This window comes from Felis catus, chromosome X (genome assembly GCF_018350175.1).
Source record: "Felis catus isolate Fca126 chromosome X, F.catus_Fca126_mat1.0, whole genome shotgun sequence".
In the NCBI taxonomy this organism is placed as follows: Eukaryota; Metazoa; Chordata; class Mammalia; order Carnivora; family Felidae; genus Felis; species Felis catus.
The window spans coordinates 93922571-93944926 of NC_058386.1; the positions used below are offsets into that span (position 1 = coordinate 93922571).

Consider the following 22356-nt stretch of genomic DNA (forward strand, 5'->3'; position numbering starts at 1 on the left):
ATACAATACTAAATATAAGGACTAAGATATTTATATACCTCTTTTCGCATTCCACAGTTTGTTTTGGCTTGTTTCTTGGGACAGAAGTTGAATGGTTAAGAATCCTAGAAGTAAAGCAATACATTAATTTCAAAATACATTGAAAGTATTCTTTTTTTTTTTTGCACACGATAGAATAGATCTCCCTAATAAACTGCATCTGGTCCATGAAGATCTCTGCTAGAAAACAACATTAAATATTATTTCGATCTAATGCCTATAAGCGCACTGGGTATTACTAGGGAATGAAGCTCACCGACTGTTCCATGCATCTTCTTTCATAAACCCTTTCTTTAAGTTTGGGGATCTTCCAACCATGCTATTGCCCTGCGTATCTAACTTTTGGCCGAGACAGAAGATAAACAGATGCAGGTTGTTTAGGTACCATCATGATTGATTTCATTTTCCCAGCACAGCAAATGACACGAGTTATATTGATGTAACAGATGACTATTTTGCTAAAAGCCAAATACATCTTAATTCTAAAGGCAAAGCCATGTTGAAGTTCCATTCTTAAAAAAAAAAAAAAACACAAGTTTATTACATTTTTAATACCCAAATGAAATGGTATTTGAAGAAAACAAAAAAGAAAAAGAATGATAAAGCATTATATGAGAGAACTATTTGTCCATAATTTTATAGAATTCTAAATATTATTCTCAAAGTCAAAAGTAATGAATTAATACATTTCTTTAGCATAAGTCACCAACATATTTAATAGTTCTTAATATTTATCTAGTTACCATAGATATAAATGTAACTTTTCAATTTTAAAGTTTAGTCTTATAAAGAATAAAATACATCTTTTATTCAAAACTTTTTGGAGGTCAACTATCAAAATATACAGGAGAAAACACTTAAAAATTAAAACTACATATTAACTACTAAAATATATCATAAGCTAAAGATAAGCTGGTAACTATAGAAAGATGGTTGACATAAAGAAGCCAATTTCTATGACCCCCCGCATTCCTCACTAGCTTGGATGTATTAAAGCTCCCCTGGGGAAAGTCACATGAGAGGCAAAGGACAAGGAACACAGGCAAAGGAGTGTAGCTTTGCACCAAAGAATTTCGAGATTAATGACATCTTTATTCTTCTTAGTATGGGCATGTAACTAAAATTGCACTTAATCCCCAAATGCAGAAGAATCAGGGTAAAAAAATACCCAAGACTATTAAGAAGAAATACTTTTTTAAAGAGTGATTTTTAAAAAAGAGATATAACAGTGAGAACTATCCTGAGGGGTGAGTGTCAGAATTATTGTTGGGGGGGGGGCCGGACGGGGGGGGATCATATTACTATGCCCTCACTACAGTAAATTCTGAATTCTCCTCAAACCACACTTACTAGCATTGTGATCACTGATGCATATAAGTCATACTGGAGGAGAAAGAAAAAAACAGTTGAGACCTACTTACCTATAAAATGTATTTCATACACTTAAGAATTCTCCTATGTAAATGTTTGTTTGTACGTGGATCTTTAATGTTTTACTCTGTGATATTAAAGGTCAAAATAAACCTCTGCTTGGGGCGCCTGGGTAGCTCAGTCAGTTAAGCTGTCCAACTTCAGCTCACGTCGTGACCTCCCAGTTCACGAGTTCGAGTCCCGCGTCGGGCTCTGTGCTGACAGCTCAGAGCCTGGAGCCTGCTTCGGATTCTGTGTCTCCCTCTCTCTGCCCCTCCCCTGCTCATGTTCTGTCTGTCTCTCTCTCAAAAATAAATAAACATTGAAAAATAATAATAATAATAAACATCTGCTTTATCTAAATATCTATTCTAGATTATTAACACATTTCCCTAATCTAGTTACCAGTACTATGTTTTAAGTAAAAGACTATAAAATTCAGCTGTACCCACCTGGCCCCTTAACACTTAAGGCTTCCACAAACTCTATAGACACCCTGATGCATGCCCTGCTGCTCTGGTCCTCTGGAAGAGGTTTTCACTGAACGATGCTCTAGAACATAAAGGTCTCCGTCTGTATTCACATCTCCCGTACATCACCCAAACCAAAAGACGGAAGGGGTAAGATTAGGGGGAGAGGACAGGGAAGTCATTAGTAAAGCAAACAGAAAAGAAAGAATGGATGGATTTCAAGGGTTGAGAGAACTACTTAATTAGTTATAACAAGCTAGAGGTTAACACTGGACTACTTGTATGGTCAGAAAAAAAAATCCCATGAAATTGGTTATGTACATAATTTCAAAATTCCAAACCAAAGTAATGAACTTCTCAAAATCTGATTTTCCTTTCCATGATCCTTAGTTATACATCAATAGAACGTTTCAAAATTGCTTTTTTTTTTTTTTATTCAGCCGTATCACATAGTACTCAGAAGTACATCTTTCCACAATAAGTGAAAACTCTCAGGACACACTTAACAGCAAATAACATAATTATTAAAAAGAAAGATATAATAGAAAATAGCATACAAGTTAAGAGGAATGAACATGCAATGGGAACCGGTCAACTGAAGCTATTCATTGCAAAAGACCCACATATATTGTAATCCTTTCTCGATGATGATAACCAAGCAAATTCTAAGGAGCCAGCTAAACGTCAACTTATTATAAAGCCACATAATAAGAAAATCTGTGTAAGAAAAATAACAGTAGCCACCTCTCTAATAATAAGATAGATAAGAAGGACTGGTGGAAATTTGAAGAATTAGCTAAATAATTTAGGGTAGAACATTAAGGTAATTTTTAAGACAATAGTATTTTTTTTTTAATTTCCCAAATTACAGCAAATGTTGAAAACCTGCAGAATAGGGGCGCCTGGATGCCTCAGTAGATTAAGCGTCCGACTTCAGCTCAGGTCATGATCTAATGGTTTGTGAGTTTGAGCCCTGCATCAGGCTCTGTGCTCACAGCTCAGAGCCTGGAGCCTGCTTCCTATTCTGTGTCTCCTTCGCCCTCTGCCCCTCCCCTGCTCACACTCTGTCTCTCTCTCTCTCTCTCTCTCTCAAAAATAAATTAAAACATTTTTTAAACACTTGCAGAATAGCTATTTTAATATGGACAGCTTCACTGATTCAGAAGGACTTCAACACACTCAAATACAAGTAGAAATAATCCAGTATTTTGATAAGGGGGATAAAGATGAGCTTCTAAAAACTCAACAGTAAACTGCCAATACAAAGTAGCTTAACCTATGCAATTCAGAGAGGAAACAGTCTTCTAAAAACTAGGCTTCAGACTTTGAACACGTACCAGTTATCTACTTGATAGTCTATTCGATCTCCTTTCCCACTCTTTTTGACTATTAATTCTGTGCAATACCCTCTTGTTATTTTCCTAGGGTATTGCATAGTATGTTTAACATACTAGGCATGTTTATACCTAGTATTAGTATAAACATGCGTAATGAACAAAAGACATTCTTAAAAGTAGCAGGAACTAAACAACTGGCAAAGTTGCTTTAAGAAAATCATCGCTGAACCCAACCTAAGCAGCTTTTTAATAGCCTCTCGTTTGGGAGTGCGCACACAGCTTCTTTCAGCTCAGAGCTACCACTGCATTTACCTTCAACTAGTAGCTAGCTAAAGAACATCTAAGTAGTATACAGTCAAAACAGGAGTCCGAGGTGGTACTTCCTGATATGCGAGGGTAACCTTACTCTAAATAAATTATTTTAAATCGTGACAAACAACAAACAAAAACACTGCAACGACTGTGTTACAACCTAAAGAGACATGTTATAACTCCTGGTTGATCTGCAATTTTAAATAGCATTTCAGATTCTTTATTAATAAAGTTGGAATCTACAATGCAGTATGGAAGAGCAATCTACAACCAGAGAAGGTGTAAATAACATCAAATCCTCTAAGGGATGGATATATCCTTATAGAAGATCACTTCTGATTTTCTTGGACTCACTCCAATTCAAGCATTGTAATAGTAAACAAAAATCTTAATTATCTATACCTAAGAGATGTGAGCAATAGCAACATACTTTAGAAAAAGGGAAGAGATTATTTAGTGGAGAAAATGCTAGGGTTAGCATAAAAAAATTCTGAGATCAATTTAACAGAACTGGCCAAGGATCTAATTAAAATTGTTTATAAATTATACACTTCAAAAGTACAATGTGCTCCTTACATTATGACCAGATATGATAAATATTTTAATGCCTTCCAAAGCTAGACATAATTATTACATTAATGTCACTGCATATTAACGTTTATCTTTAAAAAAATCTGTACTCCTATGTGTTAACATCTGAAAAGGGAGATGAAGAGAAACATCAGACATAAATTGCTTTTGCACACATCTAAAAAAATAAGTTATTTAGAAAGGACATCACTAAATTAATAGTTCCTATTAGCTTTACATTTGTTTACCTCATCTTCCAGCAATCAGTTAACTAATAATATTACTGAGTACCTACCATGTACAAGGCACAGTGCTAGGTGCTATTTTGTACAGATCACAAAACTATCACACAAAAAAACCCTAGGAAACATCATTGGATGTTGTTTCTATGCTAAAAAGAATAATTCAAGCCATAGGAATAGATTAAAAACTAATACAGTAGTAGAAAACTGGAAAATATAGAAATGATATATAGGACGATGTTAAAATCTAAAATTATGTACTCTGGTGCTATTCTTCACACAATCAGAGAAATACTGTCGTGGGTTCTTTCAAAATCAGTATTATCTGCTCATAATGATAAATACAATGATTTCACCCGCCAGGTACAAAAGATAGAAACACAACTATTTCTTAAGCTACACAGAGCAGGTGATGGCTTGCTTCAACAAACCTCTTAAACCATGGGGGAGATCAATACTCGGATTATACTGGAAGGGGAAAAACATACACTAGCACTCACAAGTAGCCAGTATAAAAAGAGGCCCATTAGAAATGAATCATAGGAAGAGATTAGAAAATAAATTTCACAGAAAAGGGTGATAGAAAGTTATCGTAAAAGAAAAACATGAACTGGGAATGAGGATACATTAGCTATAGAAGGAATAAGGATGAGTGATATTTTCTAGTATGGTTTTTAATTCTATAAATGTAGTAGCTGCACACATGCACAAAAAATATTTAGTAATTATTTTAAAAAACATAGTGGCCCTTAAAACCACACATCTGCAATTTGCTAAGTCTTAACAGCCATTATTCTTCAAAGCCTATCTAAGCAAATGCCAGTATACATCCTAAAACACGGTCACGTGAGCCACAAACATTTATCGTTTTGATTAAGAAAAACAAAATACTCATTAGTTACCCACACTAATAAATGTACCAAAATTATCCTTTTAATTTTCTCAAAGCAAAAAACCACTCAGATCTTCTTTATCATTCCAAAACTAAACTAAATCATGCAGATGCACGAAGAGCTGACCCTGAGCAGCACGCAGAACTTCTGTAATTAAAAAGGGACTCGCACTCATTTCATACTCCTTCATATAATGTCTTTCTTATGGCCAACGGCACGTGCATCTGGACAAAGTCCAGCCAGAGGGAGAAACCCTCCCTGACCAAGAAGCAGACCAAAGTGAACCTGTGACCTTCAAACCATAATGCTGATTCAATCAACAATTATGTAAGTCCATTCAATTCTAAGGAGTTTACGCATATCCCAAGTAATCTGGAATTTCATAAAAAGCATACTACACACACATGACATGGGGAAAAATGCTTATAACGTCTCTAAGGCTATTGTGAGCTAAAATGAATACCAACACATAAATCAGTTACTATTATTTAGCACACAGGACTCAAAAAGAGACACCTACACAGTAGTTAAATAAAATGACTATGTGGGTATAAACCATTTGTTAATTGTGGGTGTAACTGGATGCTTCTCTCCTAAGTATTTCCTAGCGTCTTTTAATAGCCCCTTGACACAGATCTTAAATGGTCCTATTGTTTACTGGAAACTTCATTTGATAATCTTTGAATAACCATTTGAGGATTATAACGTCTGCCTATTTGAATCTCATTACTGAAAAAAATACCTGTTCTTCTGCTCTTGCTGCAATAACTGAGCGGCTATTTTCCTCAAATCAGTTACTTCCTTCAAATCATCATCCTCTTCCTCTGCAAGTAACTGTTCTTTCCCAAGTCTGAAAGGTGACACAAACATGGTTATCCAGAAAGTAAGGCAGATGACATTTTATGCCAGCTTCCAGAAGCAGAAACCATTTGTTCGTTTTTAATATCAACTGAAAGCTAAAATCCTAATGTCCTTGTACTTGAAACATTAAAACAAGAAATAAGGAATATTTAAGGAATATAAAAACATACCTAACCTCTAGTCAATAGGAAATGTGTCATACTGGTGATATTAATAAATGGCTAACAAAGTAAACTGTATTACCGTTTTGTAATTTCTGAAATGTATAATTTAACAACACATACTCCCCAGTCTTGAGTGTAATAAGAACTCCAGAGCCCTATATGCCTGTCTTTATAAATATCAAATGTTATCAGTTTATCAGTTTATTCATCGTGACGTTAAAAGTCTCTATGTAAGATGTTTAAGTAGAGGAAATGCAAAACAGGTCCAAGTAAGACTGGCGAATTTGCAGGAAAATGCTCATTAAAATACATAATTTTTAATCAAAGAGAACAAAGGAATTTTTCAATAAGTTCTCCAAACTCCAGTGATTTTATCCCAAAGGTATTTCATTTACAACGCAGTATCAAACCCTAAGACTCCGTATCTTCACCATATCTTGTATGTCACTGTGACCCTCAAGTTTAGGCAAAGATCTTCAGGAGATAAAGTGAGAAAGTAAGAGAAGAATGACATATAAAGAGTGTAAGACAAAGCAATGTACCTCCTTATGGGGTACCAGAGATGATTAATTCAAGATTGCTTAAAAAGTTACCAATGAGGTCATTTGGAGGAAGCACAATGGACAGAAAAGAGAAAAGCTTGGAGATCAGAAACAGCTAGGGTCACACCGTAGGTTCTAGTGGACGCCATCTAAGTGGTTCTAGGCAAGAAACTTTAGAGTCACCCAAGCTTCATCTTCCTCATCTGTAAAAATGGGGATAGCATTAACCCTGCAAGATTTAGTGAAGATTAAGTAAGAAACATGAGGGGCACCTGGCTGGCTCAGCTGGGAGAGCACGAAACTCTTGATCTCAGGGCCATGAGTCTGAGTCCCATGTTGGGTTAAATAAATAAAACTTAAAAAACTATATAATAATCTTTGGGACACCTGGCCGGCTCAGTTGCAAGAGCATGCAACTCTTGATCTCAGGGTCATGAGTTCGAGGCCCACACTGGGTATAGAGATTACTAAAACAAAATAAAAATCTTTAAAAATAAATAAATAAGAAACACGGGAAAGCACACAGCACAGATCCTGGTACATGGTAGGTATACGACAAATGTTCCTTCCTTCCTTCCTTCCTTCCTTCCTTCCTTCCTTCCTACAGCTGTATAGCAACTTTAAGGAGTGACTGAATGAGGCAGGTCACACTCCATCATTTCCTAAGATGATACCGAAAAGATCTCAAGTGCATTATTTTCATAAAACAGAAGTAGATACCCTTAAAATTACTATAACCAGTCTGATGAAATGGAAAGTGTAGTAGACAAAGAGTTGGAACATCTCAGTTCCAGACATTTGAAACTCCAGGTCTATATCCTTATTGGCCAAATGATGCAAAAAAAAAAATCATTTATTTTCAAGAGTTGCTTAATAGCTCAAATGAAGCAATGAATGTGAAGGTACAGTCGTCCTCGGTAATAATAGAATTATTACACTTCTTAGCCAGGGTGGTGGGGGGATGTATATACTACACTGAGCTTAAATGCTTACTATCATCTTCAGTTTAATTGAGGAATGCAGACAAATGTTTCGTGTATAAGTTACATTTCAATTGGAGGATTCGTGTATGCTTACCTTTTTTCATCTCCCAATTCTTCATTTTTCTGAGATTTCTCAGGACCTTTTTCTTTGCCCTTACATAAAAGAAAGTTACCATTTTAAATCTGTGTGGTGTACTTTTGTGAGATAAAGGAGAGTATGTTATTAATATTTGTTCAAAGTTTTCTTTACCTTAAGGAAAGAGACATATGATCCAATATGTGCATCTCCTTGTTCAAGAACTGCTACATCTTCTGTGTTGGGATCAATAAAATCATACACCTCCTGGTCTAAGTATAGATTAGTAATTATTAGAAAATATAAATAGTAAGCAGTATGCTTTCATACTGTAGTGTTTAGAATAAAAGTATATTTTTTCAATAAAAGAGGTGGCCAAAGACATTGTAACTTTTCGAAATGCATTTTTGATTAAGGGCAATATACATGAAATAAAAATAGGGGTGCCTGGGTGGCTCAGTCAGTTGAACATCCGACTTCAGTTTGGGTCATGATCTTGAGGTCCGTGAGTTTGAGCCCCACGTCGGGCTCTGTGCTGATAGCTCAGAGCCTGGAGCCTGCTTCAGATTCTGTGTGTGTGTGTGTGTGTGTGTGTGTGTGTGTGTGTGTGTCTCTCTCTCTCTCTGCCCCTCCCCCACTTACGCGCACATGCTCTCTCTCTCCCTCTCTCTCTCAAAAACAAATAAACATTAAAAAAAATTAAAATAAAATAGCAGGCACCCATATGAATTACCTTTCTGAGAATCAGGTTTGCTTCCAATTGAGTGACTGTCATTTCTTGATGTCTGTTCTCTATTTGACTCGGAGACTTGAGAGTGAAGGCTGATTGTGTCGTCATCTGATGGCTGAAAGGAATAAGCACAAAGTACAAATGAGGCACTTGAAACATAGAATAAGGATTAGGTTATTTTAATTTCACATAAGACGCGTAGAGTATCTGCTTTACATCTCGAGTTCTCAAACCAAAAATTAGTATGTTAAGCTTTCCTGTTCTGCTTCTAAAAATGTGCATGTCCTTTTCATCTGAAGTCATTAAATGCAATAATGATTGTATTTTTAAGCAAAATAAATCAAGTGTGCACAAGTGTCTATGTATTTCAAAACTCTAACAAAATTTATAAATAAAATAGATTAGCAATAGAAAAGACTCACTTCAGTTGTAGATAATCGTTTCTCTCCATTATCACTTCCAATCCCAGAGTCAGGGCCATGATTTTTATTTGGATAAAAATCTTCCATACTATGGAAATAGAAATTCTAAGGACAATTAGGGTTTTCTTCTTAAATCAATACAGACTTGACCTAAAATGTCCCTAGATAATACAGAATATATACTCTTGGTGTTTAACATCCTTAAGGACATGAAGGGAAAGTATCAGAAACCATCTGATAAAATATTTTATTCATATCCCTCATGTAATATTTTCCCTTCATGTGCTCTGTTGTAAAGTGTCAATTGTTAACAATAAACTATTACTTCTCCTGAGAGATTCAGAAAAGCAGAGTCCTGCTAAAAAATACTCTTAATGAAAGCCCTTTCTATTTTTCTCATTGCTTTAACAAATTTTACCATAGAACACTGAAATATGTTTTTAACTTCATAGTTCCTTCTTCATTAGCTGCAAAAATACGCTTTCGCTTTATAAATAATGCCCATCCGATAATTAAGAGAAAATGCAAAAAAAAAAAAAAAAAAGCATGCAAAGCACTGAATAAACAATTGTTTTGGCAGAGCTGTCCTTGAAAATTTCGGAATTACACAACACAACAGTATGCTGCCCAGGTTGCAAGGTATTTTTCGCTTTAATTTGCAAATTTACATACGCGCAACCTTGCATACACTCCATACGGACCATTTATTATGTGCCAGGAATTAAGCTAAGTGCTTTAAAGACAATACCTCACACACGCCTTGTGAAAACTCTAGCAGGTTGGTGGTGCAGTCTCACACTGCAGATGAGAAAACTGAGGCCAGGAGGGATTGAACAACTTTTCCATGACACGCAATTTGCAAATGGCGGCTTAAATGTGATCCCAAGATTATCTAACACTGAAGTCTCTGATCTTAATCACGATGCTCTTATTTCTTCCCCAAACGCCGATCCGTACACTTTCCAGGAATGTATCAATATAGGTGCGCCGCCTCCTCCCCTCCGTACGCAGAAGGCTGGGCGGGGCCCGCGCGACGCCCCGCCCCCCCCCCATCATCAGGCCGTGACGTCGTCAGGAAGCGCACTCGTGAGCCACGAGGCAGAGCGAGCGACCGCGCGCCGGGAGGAGGCGGCTGAACGCCGGGAGGTCGCATAGAGCGAACGAGCGAGCGCCCGCGCGTGTGACCTGTGTGGCGTGAGGCGTGAGGGGAAGCCGCTGCCTGCCCCCTTCGCCTTCCCTTCTCTCCTGTTCCCTGCGACCGTGACCGCGACCGCGGAGCAGCACCATGTGGGCGCCGGCGGCCGAACTCGATAAAAAGCTCAACTCCAACCACGACGGGTCCGGTGAGACCACAGAAAAAGAACAGCAAGAAGCGATTGAACATATAGATGAAATACAGAGTGAAATCGACGTACTTAATGAACAAGCCAGCGAGGAGATCCTGAAAATCGAAGAGAAATACAACAAACTCCGCCAACCGTTTTTTCAGAAGAGGTCAGAAGCGATCGCCAAAATCCCAAATTTTTGGGTAACAACATTCGTCAACCATCCACAAGTGTCTGCGCTGCTTGGGGAGGAGGATGAAGCGGCGCTGCATTATCTGACAAGAGTTGAAGTGGCAGAATTTGAAGATATCCAGTCAGGTTACAAAATAGAGTTCTATTTTGATGAAAACCCTTACTTCGAAAATAAAGTTCTCTCCAAGGAATTTCACGTGAATGAGAGTGGTGATGCATCTTTGAAGTCCACCGAAATCATATGGAAATCTGGAAAGGAGCTGACGAAACGTTCAAGTCAGGCACCGAACACCGGCAGCAGGAAGAGAAAGTATGAAGAACCCGAGAGCTTTTTCGCCTGGTTCACTAACCATCCTGATGCAGACGTGGATGAGTTAGGTGAGCTCATCAAAGATGATATTTGGCCAAATCCACTGCAGTACTACTTGCTTCCTGATACGGATGATGATGATGAAGAAGAAGAAGAGGAAGAAGAAGAAGAGGAAGAAGAAGAGGAAGAAGAAGAAGAGGAAGGAGAAGAAGAAGAGGAAGGAGAAGAAGAAGGGGAAGGAGAAGAAGAAGGGGAAGGAGAAGAAGAAGGGGAAGGAGAAGAAGAAGGGGAAGGAGAAGAAGAAGGGGAAGGAGAAGAAGAGAAGAAGGAAGAGGAAGAAGAAGGTGAAAATGATGACAAGGGGGAGAAAGGCGAGCCGGATGACGACAAAGGTGAGTAATGGAACGCGGATGGATGCCAACCTTCCTTTTTCAGTTTTCTCCAGTCTCTGGGAGCAACTTGCAGTCTTCCCCACCCCCATCCCCCCCACCCCCGCCCTTCTCCTCCTCTTGTGCTCATTTGCCCTGTTTTTTGTGTACTTCATTTTTTTAAAAATGTTTGTTTGTTTGTTTTTCAGAGAGAGAGCCAGAGACACACGCAGCGTGAGAGCCACAGGCGGAGAGAGGGGGAGACGCAGAACCCGAAGCAGGCTCCAGTCTCCAAGCTGTCCGCGCAGAGCCGGATGCGGGGCTCCAGCCCACAAACCGTGAGATCACGACCCGAGCCCAAGTTGGACTGAGCCACACAGGCGCCCCTCGTTTGCCTTATGTTTTGAAGTCTCTTTTCTCTCCCTTTATGCCATGGTTCTCTACTTATTGGGGGGGGGGGGGGGAGGGGGAATACGTTGAGCAGAATACACTGGGAAAAGAATCTCTACCCCTTTCTGTTCCAAATTCATTTTTATCCCTTTAAAAATTTCGTCTCAACAAAAACTTTATGGAATCGGCACTGCCATGTTCTGTGGGGAAAAAAGGGAAAAAAAAAAAGACAAACGTTCTGCTCCCTTAGCTCTGCTGGAAGCTGGAGGGTGTTTAGGCCCCTGTGTAGTAGTGCATAGAATTCTAGCTTTTTCCCTCTTTCTCTGTATACTGGGCTCAGAGAGTAGTACACTGTGTCTCTGAATATGGACAGTTAGCATTTACCACCATTATCTACTTTCTCTTGTTTAAAAAAAGAAAACTTTAAAAAATAGGATTAGAGAAGGTCAGCAAAGGGTGAGATGTTTGGGTGGGTTGAGCGGGCATTTTGACCACATGGCTTCTGCTCTGGCAGGTTTATAACTGTGATGTTTAACAGACATCCTTGCAGCTGAAGATGACACTCTTACAACAAAATTCTCTCCTGATGATGATTTGAGCCCTGCCACTTGCCAGGAGAGTCGGCAGAACCTGTAGGATCTTATTTAGAATTGACATTCTCTTGGAATTTTGTTCTTCTTTATTTTTAAGTATCTTTTTCTTTCAGTGGAAAGATGATGCTCAGTTTTAAACGTTAAACGTGTACAAGTTGCTTTGTTACAATAAAACTAAATTTCTACAAAAAGGATTTGATGCTTTTCTCTCAGAACAGATGTATTTCATTATGACTTTGCAAGTTTGAGTCATATAATGTATTGTCAAACTTGGTCACCCTGACTCCGTATTTTTTGACATGCACTTTGCCGGGGGACCTCAGGGCTTGTGTGGACTGAGAGAGGGATTTGAATTAATGGGTACGATTTGCCATCAGCTTCTGAAATCTTCCACCTCAGTTGGGGTACCAGATTGCTCAAAAGTCAGTTCTGATTATGCTGTGCCCTTGATTTGTATCCCAAATTGGCGTTTTTCAACGTTTATTTATTTTTCGGACAGAGAGAGACAGAGCACGAACGGGGGAGGGGCAGAGAGAGAGGGAGACACAGAATCGGAAACAGGCTCCAGGCTCTGAGCCATCAGCCCAGAGCCCGACGCGGGGCTCAAACTCACGGACCCAAATTGGCGTTTTTAAAAATGGGCCTTTATTTACCTGGATATAATCACAGTGCCTGCCTCCGCGGTCAGACAGACCTGGTGCTGTAATGCCGAATTACACGAAGGGCAGTTGCTGGCCTGTCTTCATTGGCACTGAGATGTGGCCGAGAAGACAGACTCTCAAGAGAAGTCTGTGCTGGTGGTGAACTCAGGAGTACTTTCGTCTCAAAGTACTAGCTATTTCGCGCACAGCTCTCAAGCGAGGCCTGTCTGTGTGAATCTGGGTGAGAATGACCGGCTCGGCTCTGCTAAATGCCATTGTGCGCAGACTAACATTTTGGGAAGCTACCTAATGCATAAGCTTTTTCATGCTGTAAAGGATGATAGCTAAAATTAAATGCCACTTAACTTTTTCAGAGAGGAATTTGTGGATAGCCAGGTCAAATTCAAAGTTTTCTGATGCATGAAACTTTATAAATGGAACGATTCCATCGATAGGCAAAGGGTAATGAAAACCTGTCTAGATGGATAGCACGTATAATTTCTGCACAGGTCATGTTTAGTAAGTACTACGTCAGTGTATATGGGTCAGGAATCTTGCTCCAATAAAGGAACATAAAGATTTAAAACTATATATGTATAAAAAATTAAATAAACTCAGGTGAGCAATTACCAAGTGTCAGACACTATGCTGAATGCCTGAAAAGATAGGAGATGCATTAAACAAATGTTTGGCCTCAAAGGGCTCTCAGCCCAGAGGGGAAGTGTGTTTATATATTTTGAAGACTATGACAAAGGTAAATATATCAAGTAACATGAGAAAAGAGTGATCAATTAATTCTCCTTGGTAAGGTTAGGAAGGGCCTCACCCAAGAAAGTGGCTTTGGAGCTTAGTCTAGAAGGATGAAGAGAGGCAATAATTGCTAGCATTTATGGAGTGTCCTTATTAGCTACTGTGCCAGGTACACATCATATTTTATTTATAATCCTTACATTCTGCAATTCATGCATCATTTCTTTTCATAAATGAGAACAGAACTTCTAAAAGTTACCCTCCCAGGGGGGAAAAACAGAACCCTTACTGAATATCATGTCTTGAACTAGTTGCCGAGTGAGTACACATTTAATTCTCACAACAAGCTTTTGAAGTGGGTATTGTTATCATTTTAAACAAAGAAATAGGCTCAGAGACAGTAAACAACTTATGCAGGCAAAAGAAGAATTAAGAGGTTAAACCATGATTAGAAGCGAAATCCACCTGACGCCACTGCACAATAATACATCCGTGTACTATACTAAAATCTATGCGTATCTGTGATAGTTGACAATGATAACAATAAGCTATTAGTTGAGGAACTGTTATGGGTAAGGCGTGTTAAGTGCTCTATATACATTATTTAATTTAATCCCGATAGCATCCGTATGATTATTTTCCTTTTTACAAATGTAAGAACACTGAGGACTACAGACATTATGACACAAGGACATGAAGTTATCAAGAGTCAGAGAAGGGCTTCATGGGTATATTATGCCTGACTGCAAAAGTTGATATACCTAACCACTGTAATGCTTATCTATGTAGAATAAATACTTTACAAAATCGCCAAGGCACAGAAGGCTATTCTAGGTAGTAAGAATCAAAGAGACAAAGGCATAAGCGTAGAGGTGGAAAGTGCACACAGGAATTTTCTAAGTAGTTCAAAAACAGCCTGTGAGTAGAAAATCAGCACGCCTAAGAGTCGCTTCATAAGTAGATTCAATTGACTTGTACTATCCTATATAGTAGCCACTAACCATCATATGGCTGTTGAGCACTGGACATATGGCTAGTCTAAACTCAAACGTGCTATAAATGAAAAACACACACCAGATTTCAATGATGTAACAGAAAAAGAATGAAAAACCTTACATTTTTTACAGGGATTACATGTTGAAACATGTAATTACGGGTTTTGGATATCCTGGGTTCAGTAACATTAAAATTAATTTCACCTGTTTCAGTTTTACTTTTTTTTTTATGTGTATTTATCTTGAGAGAGAGAGAGAGAGTCAGACAGAGAGAGACAGAGGGGGAGAGAGAATCCCAAGAGGGGCTGGATCTCACAAACCGTGAGATCATGACCTGAGCCGAAATCAAGAGTCGGACGCTTAACTGACTGAGCCTACCCAGGTGCCCCATTTTTGCTTTTTTTTTTTTTAATGGATTACAAGAAAATGTAAAATTACACATGTGGCTTATATTCCACTTCTATTGGACACCAGCGCTAGAGACCATCTCTAAAATATATCTCCGTTCTTTCCACTCCTTTTCATCTCCACCGCACCCACCCTATTCCAGACCCCTTGATCTCTTGGCAGTACTTCAACAACCTAACTAGTCCCTGTGCTTCTACGTTTGTTTACTTCCAATCTATGCTCCTTTCAAAAGCCAAAATAGCTGTTTAAATATAAACCAGATCATGTTATTCCGCGGCTCATAACTGTCTGCTGACTTCCCACTGCACTGTAAGTAAAATTCAAACTCTGCACACCACAGCCCCCGAAGCCCCCACGTGACTTGAGGCCTGACTACTTCTCCAAAATCAACTTGGACGTCTTTTTCTTCAGCCACTCTGCTCCGACCGTGCTGGCCTTTCAGTTTCTTTAACACACCAAGTTTCTTCCTAGCTTCGGGTCTTAGCGCGTGTCGTTCTTTTCTGCCTGAAATGTTCCTCCCTTAGTCTTTACGCAGCTAGCTTTTCTCCTTTCAAGTCTTGACTGAAAACCTCACCTTCCCAAAGCGACATTCCCTGACCACACTCCTGAAACATGTTCCTCTCCTTTGTAGCCCTTGCCACAATTTGAAGTCGTATGTGTGCATGTGTGTTAGGTTTCTTTGCTTCGTTTGCTGGCTGGCTCCTTCTCCACTAGACTGTGGGCTCCATGAGGGCCGACACCAAGGTACAGGCCATTCAACAAAACATACCCTGAACCTGCCAGCAGGCATCTGACTGCTATTTGGTGTTTGTTTCAACTGATATTGGTACAATAAACAAATGATTAATATAATCAATGTCACTACTAAAGAAAATTCATTTTTACATAAACGTAAAGCAAACTAATAGAGATCACAATACGAACAAAGCCTAATTTTTATAGAACTGTTTGGTTTATTATCACTCATAATATTAAACAGAATAATCTTTAGGAATTAAATATAATGTGTAAATATTTAATTCTACTGAGGCAACAGAAATATTCTAGAAAACATCCCATTTGGGAATTCAAAAACACTACTTAATATACTGCCATTCCAATTACTCTAAACTTTGTCACAAATAAAATGACAAACCTTTAAACATTTCAGGCAGGAGTGTAGTCTCCCTTTCTGCAGTCTCACCCCATTCCACATTATTTCCCATACTACTTGGTGGAATTGTACTTTCATAAAATCTTTCAGACATCCCGAAAGGATGAATCAAAAACAGATAGTCAAATCTACCATTTCAAAATCTCACGAGGAGATAAACACCAGTGTCGTACAGAATATCAGTGATAAGTCATCTTTAATCCAGACATAAAGAATATGAAGAAAAGGAGAAAGGTACCCTAAAATGTCTCACCCCCAAATCAAATTCTACTAGTTATTACAATACTAGTTAGTACAATAGAGGGATTATCATAATAAATTAACAGTTGCCAAGGGCTGAGAAATTAGTGTTTCTGTAATATAAAGTCAAACATTTACATTTTGCTACCAAAATACTAGTAATACTTAGTTTTTTGAGAAAATCCCAGATTTATTCTAGTATCACAGAATTCTATGATGGTGATATTTCACTTCAGTCAATTGTTGATTTTAATCCTGGGCCAATCAACCTAAATATATTCAGTACACTCAAGATGAATCTGTATCTTTTACCTACAGAGAAGACAGCAATCATGAAATGAGACTGTATGAATATTGAGAATATTACATTACCTGTCTGTGAGAGGCTGGGAGGGCATCCTTTTACTCAGCGAGGGAAGATCCAGAGAATCTGGTTTCTTATCCATTCTGCAACATGCTTGGATATTTAAGTATTTAAATATGTGTACTTTACCCTTTAAACATATCTGTCAATAAATAATTGAGAAAGTAGATTTAGTTATATAGGCCCAAATATTAGTCACCTACCAATTTATTTATATGTGTGTGTGTGTGTGTGTGTGTGTGTGTATATATATATATATATATATATTTTTTTTTTTTAAGTTTATTTACTTTGAGAGAGACAGAATACGAGAGGAGGCGGCACAGAGAGAGAGACAAAGTGGGAAGACAGATAATCCCTAGCTGGCTCCACAGGGTCAGCACAGAGCCTGACGTGGGGCTCGAACTAACCAAACTGAGAGATCATGACCTGAGCTGAAATCAAGAGTTGGACATTTAACCAACTGAGCCACCCAGGTGCCCCTATTTATATATTTCAATAATCTTAAATTATGCTGAAACATCACAATCACAATAGAAACTTTACATATCTGAATCATTTGTACTTCTGACAGTTTATGAAAAAATCTGACAATACCAACTAAAAGTCTACTGCCATTTATAAGTTAATTTTTCTGTACGTGACTAAAGTTTTCTTGCTAAAAGTACAACAAACCACTAAATAATATAAAATCTATAATTCACGAAAGTTGCTTATTTTATTTTATTTTATTAATGTTTATTTTGAGAGAGAGAGAGAGAGAGCAGGGAAGGGGCAGAGAGAGACAGAGACACAGAATCCAAAGCAGGCTCTAGGCTCCAAGCTGTCAGCACAGAGCCGATGCAGGACTCAAACTCAAACCTCGAGATCATGACCCGAGCCGAAGTTGGATGCTTCACCGACTGAGCCACCCAGACGCCCCTCACAAAAGTTGTTTTTATTAGAAAAAAGTGAGAAGAAATATATTCACTGTAGTGATGAGAACAGAAAAAAAATACTAATAACCCATGTAATTCTTTAAAGTAATCTTATCAGAACCACAAAGTTGTTTGGTCCAAACACTGGAATACAGTTAATCAAAATAATATAAATATAGGAAAAATGAATTTGTTGAAAGGTGTGATAGCAGGCCAGTTAGAATAAAATAATTTTTCAAATGGTCAATTCAACTAAAATATTGTCCTGAAAAGTTACTTTCATTGGTGGTGGAGAAGAGGAACAATGAGGGGTAAAATACTATGTGAAAGAAAGTATTTTACATAAAAAAGACAATGAGCAGTAAGAAAACGGTAAGTTAACTTCAGTCACCATGAATAATATCAAATAAATATTTCTCAAAAACTATAATCATGGGGTGCCCGGCTGGTCAGTCAGTAAAGCGTGCCACTCTTGATCTCGGGGTCCTGAGTTCAAGCCCCACATTGTGTAGAGAGCTTACTTTAAAAAAATTTTTAGGGGAGCCTGGGTGGTTCAGTCAGTTAAGCCTCCAACCCTTCGTTTCCGCTCAGGTCATGATCCCATGGTTTATGAGTACGAGCCCCACATTTGGATCTGCGCTGTTGGCGTGGAGCCCATTTGGGATTCTCTCGCTCTGCCCCTCCTCCTCTCCTGTGCGTTCTCTCTCTCTCTCTCTCTCACACACACACACACACACACACACACACACACACACACACACTTTAAAAAATGAAGACAAATAAAAAATAAAAACAGTTTTTTATAACTTATTCAAAAATGTTTTGGAAGGACTGGCTGGCTCAGTCGGTGGAGCATGGGACTCTTGATCTCGGGGTTGTGAGATCAAGCCCCACATCGGGTGTAGAGATTACTTAGAAAGTGAAATCTTAAAAACCATGCTTTGTTTTATGGATGGTCTTACATAACCTACAAACATGCAAAAACTAATCAACAAAGAAAACAGTAAGAAACAAACAAACAAAAAAAACCAGTAAGAAAAGTACATGAAACAGTAATTATCATTCCAGGCATAAAGAATGTTTCTTAGATAATTGTAACAGATACAAGACCTGACCACTGAAAAACTTCATTTAAAAGGAAAAACTCTGAGCTATTAGAATATAAATAATTACCAATTAAAATATATCCCATTATCTGTGTAAACCAAAAAACAATCATCTTTCATTACCAAATTAAATACCGGTGAATTCTTTTCTTCTGTAAATTTTTTATTGCAGTAATTCACATACATAATTTAAAATCAAAGAGAATTACAAAAGTGGTAACGAAAAATTACTCCCCCATTTCACTCCTTTCAATCTCCAAGACTTAGTCCCCACATACCAACTCTTTCGAGCAGTTTTCTGCTATTTACCTTCATATATATATCAGTAATATGGTTCTGTTTTACTTCTTAGCTATAGATGTTATTTATTGAGGTCTTACTAAGGAAAATGAGGACTCAGATTTCTTACATTACCACTGCCCACCACTATCACATATCATCACCGCCACCATACCATCCTCCCATCTTCAATCCCCATCAATTTATTTCCTCCTTCAGAAGTATAGCCTAGTGGTTAGAGCACAGACCCTGCAGTCAGACTGCCTTGCTTTGGAACCAGCTGTACCCACGCTAGCTATGTGGCATTGAATAAGTAAGTCCCGTAACTTCTATGCTTCTGTTTCCTCATATATAAAATGAGATATAATAGTACCTATTTTACAGGGTTACTGTAAGAATCAAATAATTTAATGCATGTAAAGCATTTCGATAGTGCCTGGAACACAGTAAGCACTAGAAATATCTCTGCTATTATTACTCCTATGTCACAATCTCTCATTAAATCGAAATACAGTATTATGACAAGAAAATATTCTGCTGAGGCCAAGAGTGATACACATTTGGCTGCTCAGTTATGGAAGAGAATCTGAGAGAATCTACCTACGCCGTAGAATAAACCCCAGGCTTTTGCTAAGGCAAGTGAGGGCTAGGCATGCGACTACAGAGCTAAGGGCAAGAATCCGAGGGTGTAAATCTTTTTTTTTTATTATTTTTTTTTAACGTTTATTTATTTTTGAGACAGGGAGAGACAGAGCATGAACGGGGGAGGGTCAGAGAGAGAGGGAGACACAGAATCTGAAACAGGCTCCAGGCTCTGAGCTGTCAGCACAGAGTCCGATGCGGGGCTCGAACTCACAGAGTGCGAGATCGTGACCTGAGCCGAAGTCGGCCGCTTAACCGACTGAGCCACCCAGGCGCCCCCGAGGGTGTAAATCTTAAGACCTGTAGTGTCCAATATGGCAGTCACACTAGTCACATGAAGCTATTTCATCTAAAATTAATCAAGATAAGATTAAATTTAAATTTAGGCTCCTTAGGGGGCGCCTGGGTGGCTCAGTCGGTTAAGAGTCTGGCTTTGGCTCAGGTCATGATCTCACGGTTCATGAGTTTGAGCCCCACGTCAGGCTCTGTGCTGACAGCTCAGAGCCTGGAGCCTTCTCTGGATTCTGTCTCCCTCTCTCTCTGCCCCTTCCCCGCTAGCGCTCTCTCGCTCGCTCTCTCTCTCTCTCTCTCTCTCAAAAATAAATAAACATTAAAAACAATTCTGGACAGCACAAATCACAGAACATTCCTGTAGCTGACAAAGTTCTGCTGGACAGCACTGCCTCAGACATTCTACAGACTTTCACAGTTCCAGTCTTTCATCCTTCTATTCAGTTACAGCTCTGCTCCAGTACCAAGCCATTCCCAGGTCTAACACAGCAAGTAAATCAACCTTCTGGTGTTGCCCTCTCCCATAGCAGACCCAAGTTCCAGCTTTCCCCTGCGCTGCTAAGGCAGCTACTACCAGGACACCAGGCAGCCCTCATTTGAATTAGAAAAAGCATCCTCTTTGGAATGAGTGGAATGTACCTTTGTAGAAAGAAAAAGGCAACCCTTCTTCTGGAGCAGAGCGCCTGCTGGCATCTCACTGCCACGTGCCTCCTCAGCCAGATCCTCTCGTGCCAGTGTAAGGAAAGACCCCAGTTCCCACTATTTCATCTGTCTTCCATGTTCCAAAATTCTGTTGCCATCCCTCCCCTGCTGCCCTCTTCCCTCTCATTCTCTGGCCTTATTATGGGTTTATATCTTGGTACATTCCTTTACTGTCATTTTAGTAGATTCCATATGGATTGACTCCTCAAACTAAAAGGCTGAATTAATTCTTTTCCACTTGTATCTTGTTCTTTCTGTTAGGATTCCATCTATCGGTGTTGAGAATGCGTTCCGATCAATCATACAACAAAAAGTCAAGTAGATACATACCCGAGTAGGATAGAGGCAGAGACCCTCCACAGTCTATGTTTTTAAAGGAACGCTGACAAACAGAATTACGCATCTGGGCATTCTAAATTCTGTGCTCCAGAAGCGAAACTAAAACTCCTACCAAAGTGAAAAAGTCACTTCGCAGAAAAACTCCTTTGGCCAAGAAGGCCTCAACAACGAATTGACTCCTAATTCTGATGCTTTCTGATTTAGCAATCTGATGGATAATTATGAAGAAAAATAGAAGGAACACGTACTGTATTTTTATTACAAACCTGTGCTGGTGGTACTTGCAATGGATTATTATCCAAAATCATTACTTGCAAATGATGCAGCTTCCTGTAACAAACTGGAATTTCGGTCACTTTATTACAGGAGAAATCCAGCTTGACTAAGGGAAGATCTCCTAATTCTGTTCAGAAATGAAAAATCATTAAATTAAATTGCATATAGTTGCTCTCTTGTTCATTTCAGTAAAAAGATTGAGCATCTTACCATCTGGCAACACGTGAAGATTATTTCTTCTGATATTGAGCTCTCTAAGTGAATGTAATTTTCCCATTTGTTGGGGAAGGACCTGAATCTCATTGCAGCTGATATCCTAAGGAAAATAAGAAAATAAAATGATAACAAACTAACTGAGAAATACAGACGTATTTCCAGTTTCAAATTAAAGCACATGGCTAATAGCAAAAGCTACCTCAAATGTCGTTTCTCTGAAAATGGATTATCTGGCAGATTTCTATTAATGTTTCATCATAAAGTCAAGGTGGCACAGTTAAATTTTTCCGTGCAAAACTGTGAATAATAACTTAGGACTACATAATTCAGCCTTTTGAAAATCGCAGCTGAAGACTACTCTCACCAGCCAAAACCAGAAGTAAGGATAATCCAGGCACTCCTCATTCAGAGGTAAAATAAAAAACAACGATCAATCACTTTGATAATCTGTCAATTATGGTAGTTTTGAATTGCTCTGTTGGACAGAAGCTGAGAAAGTCAAGGATTTACAGACGTGAGCTGGAGAACCAAAGGCTATGGTCAGAATCAATTTAAACCTCTTTCTCAACGGGACACAAAATATGAGGGGTTACAAGCCCAAAATCTTGCGGCTCACATCATAACGCAAAGACTTTCCAGGAGATCTGAATCAGAAATGTCTCAAGGTTAAACTAAAATGCAAGTTCCTGATTTAAAGGTAAATGACACCACTTTCCCATAACAGGAGACAGCTGAAAGTAACTGTGCTCTCCTCCCTTCTCCCCTCAAAGAAAAATCTGCAGCGTGAGCTCATACAGCAATCATTCCA

At 38.7% G+C, this 22356-nt stretch overlaps 2 protein-coding genes across 4 annotated transcripts in view; one reads left to right on the forward strand and one right to left on the reverse strand.

Annotated features, from left to right (window-relative positions):
* The window catches only part of LRCH2 (leucine rich repeats and calponin homology domain containing 2), a 100506-nt gene that overhangs the window by 37681 nt on the left and 40469 nt on the right, over positions 1-22356 (reverse strand). For 2 of the 3 annotated variants that reach the window (XM_019824197.3, XM_004000812.5), the window contains exons 4-12: positions 21543-21648; positions 21323-21459; positions 16789-16922; positions 9052-9139; positions 8633-8744; positions 8074-8171; positions 7918-7976; positions 6016-6123; positions 39-104 (exon numbers count right to left, since the gene is read on the reverse strand). In XM_019824197.3, coding sequence (XP_019679756.1) covers positions 39-104; positions 6016-6123; positions 7918-7976; positions 8074-8171; positions 8633-8744; positions 9052-9139; positions 16789-16922; positions 21323-21459; positions 21543-21648 — 908 coding nt within the window. The remainder of the gene's footprint in view (positions 1-38; positions 105-6015; positions 6124-7917; positions 7977-8073; positions 8172-8632; positions 8745-9051; positions 9140-16788; positions 16923-21322; positions 21460-21542; positions 21649-22356) is intronic. The other variant, XM_023248878.2, reaches the window with a different exon arrangement.
* LOC102900824 (protein SET-like) lies at positions 10122-11515 on the forward strand. Its single transcript, XM_011279388.4, has 2 exons — positions 10122-11270; positions 11456-11515. Exons 1-2 carry the CDS (start codon positions 10337-10339, stop codon positions 11482-11484), a joined length of 963 nt encoding a protein of 320 aa, XP_011277690.4. The 5' UTR covers positions 10122-10336; the 3' UTR covers positions 11485-11515.